The sequence below is a fragment of the Argentina silus genome, assembly GCF_951799395.1.
Source record: "Argentina silus genome assembly, chromosome: 9".
NCBI lineage: Eukaryota > Metazoa > Chordata > Actinopteri > Argentiniformes > Argentinidae > Argentina > Argentina silus.
In genome coordinates this window covers 17188737-17194094 of record NC_139663.1, presented here as the reverse complement: position 1 = coordinate 17194094, position 5358 = coordinate 17188737, and the positions used below count along the sequence as shown (strand labels likewise).

Here is a 5358-nt window from a genome sequence, read left to right as displayed (position 1 = left end):
GTTTTATGCACAGGTCGTACTCACACACATACACACAGTCTCTCTCTCATCCCCTGTCTCTCATTCTCCCTCACACACACACACACACACACACACACACACACACACACACACACATACACACACACACACACACACACACACACACACACACACACACACACACACACACACACACACACACACACACACGGATTCAGGTATCACAATTTTATTACAAAAATTAAACTTTTTCATCTTTCAGTGTTGCCATGCTTTGAGCATATAACAATACAGTATAAAATCTCAACCCAAAAGGAGGATAGTAAAAGCAGATTTCGTCGATGCTGTTGCAGCATTTAGTTAAGTCATGCTGTTACTCTACATATAACATTCCTAAGTACAAACACCTGCAAAATGCGCCATGTTCATCAACGAATTGCTTTTAAATAGCCTACAATAACCGGTCGTATTATTCAACATAATACAAAGTGTCACGATAATAAACATCTCTTTTGTTGTAGGCCTACAAGAAAATAAATACATAGACACAAATACTTTGCAAATCATAATGAATGTGCTGAGTTTTTTTCAACAGCCCAAGGCACCCAGGCTTGTATGTTGGCAATAAATATGTCATTCTTTACACAAAATCACGTCAAGCAGGTGATGATAGAGAAACAAGCGATAGAGAAGAAAGCTGTCTCTGGTTCATAACCGTTTGAAGTATACATTCCTTTTCAAGTCCACCAGTCGTTCACAGTGAAAATCCCAGGCAGTGGGAATAGAAAGAAAATCGCATGATTAGTTGAAATGCGTGTTCTCTGTCCACTAAAAACTACACGGTCTCCGATTCTAGTGATGGTGGACTTTCTACGTGGTCCTCGCTGTCGGAGTGCTGTCTGCTCTGCGTCTTGGTGATAAGCTATCCGGTAGGGCTACAGTATGCGTCAATTGCCCAACTGCCGCTCCGTAGACCATGATGACAAATAGTCTCGTCGAACGAATCTTTCTCAAGCACCAAATGATGCCAGAGTGTCCAACAGAAGTATCCGAGATGAACAGGATCTGATCCTTTTTTTAACCGGTAAAAATCTAGTAAGTGTCCACACATGAAGTATTCAAATATCTATTACAAATCCAGTTGCCATTTACTGAAATAAATACTTCTTTATCTTGCAAACCAACTTACAGACGCTTTAACAACATAGGCTTGAACACACGCATTTTTCATTGGCTTTTCAGTTCCCTGCAATTCAGTTGAGTTGACGGCAAGCTTCGAATGTCCACTTGGATGCTCCTCCGTATATGTCAAGGCTGGTCTCCAACCACGAAAAGACGTTGCCTACTTGCGCTTTGCTGCTGCAAGTTGCCAAGTTGTATATCTCTCCAATAGACAGCTTCCGATCCCAGATGTGAAAATTCGCCAGGTCACCAACAAAAGCTTGTGTAGCGTCAAACCCCCCACCAAGCGTATCCTGCAGAAAACAATGATATAGAATTTAATGAAGATGGATATTGTGCTTCACAAAGCAAAGCAATTATTTCAAGTTAACCTTTGGAGTTAATTTGACCATTAAATAATTAATCTATCCCTGCGGCTTGTTAGAGAATAGACGGCTGGCTCATATTTCTAATTACTTCTATATATCCATGGATTACTGTTTTGACTAATGAATAACGTGTCCATGCAAAGTGGTTGCCATTGGAGTGTGAGGTGTGAGCTGATATATCAGCATTCGTTTTGCGTTGTGTGCGCAAAAGGGAGAGCACCATCCAAACCGCACAGGCACTTCTTATGGATAGCCTACAATCGGCTTGGAGAGCCCTCAATTCAGCTGAACCTGTATGCCTAGTTTAATTTGTATCAATGGACACCTTTCTCTAGGTCTTCTATGACAGGACATACAGCGCCATCAGTGTGGCAGGACTATATCGGTGAAAGCCGTTGGGTTGCATGTCAACCATACGGACCATTACAATTGTGATGACATACCTGTTCCTGTCCCAGGATCAGAACGCCTTGTGGTTTGATTGGATGGTACGGAGCCAAATTCTCTCCACTGCCCCTCATAACTCCATCTTGGAAGGCCTCCCATACGCCATCGCGAGTGGTCCAGGTGACACAGATATGATGCCACTTCCCGTCGTTGATCATGAATGGCAACTTAGCTACCTGTAATGGATTGAAAAATAGCTGTTTTATGCATGGGCGCTGAATTGATATACTTTATCCACAAAAGGGTTTTCCAGGAGTTAGACTTAACTAGGTGTATCTGTACCCTTTTGTTGCAGCAAACCAAAACCAAAAGTCACTAACACTGAATTCATGTAATTTACTCTATAGAAACCAGAATATTACGTTTATTCAAAGACGGAGGCCAGGCCAGTTACCAATTATATTCACTCGGCCAAAACACATTTTGTGACATTGACATATTATGTAAATGAAACATGTAAAAACCATCTTCTTTGACTAAAGGCCTATACCTTGTCATTTATGAGTATCTCCATTGGGTTGTTTCCCCACTCAATGAGCACCAGCTCGTTGGCCTGCCCCGGGACTGCGTAGGAAAACGGGGTGCCCACTCCCGGGGACGCGTTGGATTTGAGCCACATGCACACCGTGAAGGCATACATCTCAGGGAGGCTCTTCTTCACTTTGGCATACATGTAGTTGGTTCTCAACGGGAAAGTCATCTGGAATTTATCCAACGGCCTGTTGTCTTTCTGACCTGGAATAATTCAAAAAAAGTTAAAAGGCAAGTTAAAATACATTTCCCAATGATTGGATTAGTTATGACATATTTTGAGGATCGTGCGTAAAAGGCCAAAAGTTTAATCGATTTCGTGGACATAGTTAGGAGCATGCATTTTGAGGATTTTGTCCAGTGTTTTACAGTCAACTGTGATTGTTACATTAGGATGTAAGTGGGATTTGTGCTTTTACAAGGATGAAAAATATGTCACCGCACATCACGTAACGCACTGGGGAGCTTTGCAGCGGATTGCTGAGCTGCGGATGGCTGAATTTAGTTATACAACATAAAACATCCTCACTCTGGTGGTTCCAAATTTTTTCTGCGACTTGATAGGCATCATATGGGCGAAGCGATGGGAATAGTGCTCTCCTTCATTCCCGCTCTCTCCTTCCACCCCCTCCCCGCGATTTTATAACAGTGCTTGATGCCCGCTATAACGAGCGCGCGCCTTTACGCTGTAATCAATATTCCAGTGTCGTCCGGAGACGAGCGAGCGTCGGCGGGCATCATTAAGGGTCCTGGCGAAGTTTGCTCTTCTCAAAGGGCCCATGGTGCAAGTGGGGAAACGGCTACGTCATTAACAGCATCTAACGATTTGATCTGCATGAATTAAGAAAAACTGCTGAATATACGAGGCTGCACCATCACTTTTCTATTTTTTATACGGATGCCTTAAACAGTAAATCAGCTGCTTAAGCCGTAAAAAATGTAATGTGGAATTGGATATGCAAAGCAATGCAGCTATTCACCGGATTCTACCCCCTCCCCCTTCCCATCGAGTCTTCTGCGACACTGTGGCAAATACATTACCAGTTTCATTTCTTATCTTGACAGGGATCTCTCTAGGTCCTATTAGTAGCCTAATATGCGCCACTAAATTATAGAATTATATCGGTTCCGTTACAATCATTTATGAAGAATGTAACTCATTAGATTGTCAAAACTATTGGTTTCTAATGGGATAACCTATCCCGTCAAGAAATATACTCTATATGGCGCATTGTTCGGCCACCTTTCTCGAGGTCGGTGATTCTCTGGTGCATGGACGTCAGGGTCGACTCCACTCTCCCGCGCTGCTCCGTCTCGTTCCGCAGTCCAGGCTTGCCCTCCTCTATACTGTTCACGCGGGACAGCACCTGCTTCTCCAGGTCGTCGATTTTAGTTTGAAGTAGGTCTTTTAGGCTGTTCGCCTGGACGGAGTTGTTGTTCCGACTGAATTGCTGTTGGGGAAAGGGTTTTTTCGTTTAGAGTAAAGTTTATGTCAAACATTTCAGGCTACTCCACAAAGACGCAAAGGACGCCAAGGCGCTAATGCCAGCTTAACTTCTTTAAGGTTTATTCTCCTGTGGTGTTGGTGACATGGTTCATCAGGTAACTAAATTTGTCTCTTGCAAGACGTCTGTCCTCACCATGACTCCCTAATGACGATTAGTGAAGCGTAATTACATGGTAAACATAGGTACCGTAGCCTAAGCTCTCCTCCGAAAGTAAATAAAATGACGAAGAACAGTAAAATAATACATACAAGTGACTACACAGATTTTGAATTGCATATTGTAAAATGTAAGCTTTTCATCCCATATCACTGGAGCATTCATAGCCTAGACTATTGTAAAGATTACAAATCCCACATACCTCGAGATTTTCTAATCTCTGTTTCAGAGACTGTAACGTCTGTGACAGTTGCGCTAAAGTGTCCGACGGACCCCTCGATACATCCCCCATAGTGTTTTTGCTCCCCGTCTCTTTTCTTCGTCCTCCTGGTCGTGCATCTACGGGCTCGGGCGCACTCTGGCCCTCACAACGAGTTAACTTAGAAGTCAGTTCCCTGATCGTCTCTTTTTGGTTCATAATTGTTTCCTTCTGCTGTAGGACGGTCTCCCGTAACTGCATAACAGTGGTCTTCAAATCCTCCCCAGGCACACTGTTTTGCAATGTAGCGGCACATATGTCCATATCCTTGGGCACGGACGTGCAAATGAACTGGGTCTGTCCGCCGAAGTCTTGGGTCGACCCCTCCAAAAATAAGTAAGAAAGTAGAAAAAGTTTCCAAGACATTCCGTTCTTGATGGCCTGCATGTTGGCGTGTGTTTCTTCGTGTAGTTTTTGGTTGAAGAGCCGCGGTGGTATCTTGCCAGTGATTTCAGAACCACGGAGCTGTCCCTTGTTGTAATCCGTCTGTGGCGCGCGCCCGGTTTATATAGCGCGCGTGGTCTGCGCCGAGCAGGTTCACCGCATCACGGAGGGGAGGAATCCTACTTTCGCAGCTTAATCGCCTCCTGCCCCATGATGTTAAGGTGGAAGGAGCGTCGCACTCTAAGATGAAACCGTTTTTTGCCCCGAGGCTCCCGGATGTTAAATCATTAATGTGTTTTTGTGTTATTTCTCGCGGTGTATTATTCATTTGGAAATAGCGTATTTGTAGACAGAGGGCTGCATTACTATCAGAGGAGAGTCAAGAGAGTGAGCTGTTTCTGTTTGAACCCACAGAGATGGATGGAGATCGCTTCAAGAAACCTTCAACTGTGACCTACTGCTGATTCACTAGGGCCAGTCCTACCAATGACAGCTCCACATCCTTCTAACATGTATCTCTATTCTAATATTTAGGAAGTAG

The 5358-nt window shown here is 43.8% G+C and overlaps 1 protein-coding gene across 1 annotated transcript; it reads right to left on the bottom strand.

Moving 5' to 3' along the window:
* Positions 1-1235: 1235 nt before the first annotated feature.
* Positions 1236-4820, bottom strand: nptx1l (neuronal pentraxin 1 like; the record flags this gene model as incomplete). Its single annotated transcript, XM_083677587.1, has 5 exons — positions 1236-1457; positions 1976-2155; positions 2470-2714; positions 3754-3961; positions 4377-4820. The coding sequence occupies 5 exons, from the start codon at positions 4818-4820 to the stop codon at positions 1236-1238; spliced, it is 1299 nt and encodes a 432-aa protein (XP_083533713.1).
* Between the last annotated feature and the right edge of the window lie 538 nt (positions 4821-5358).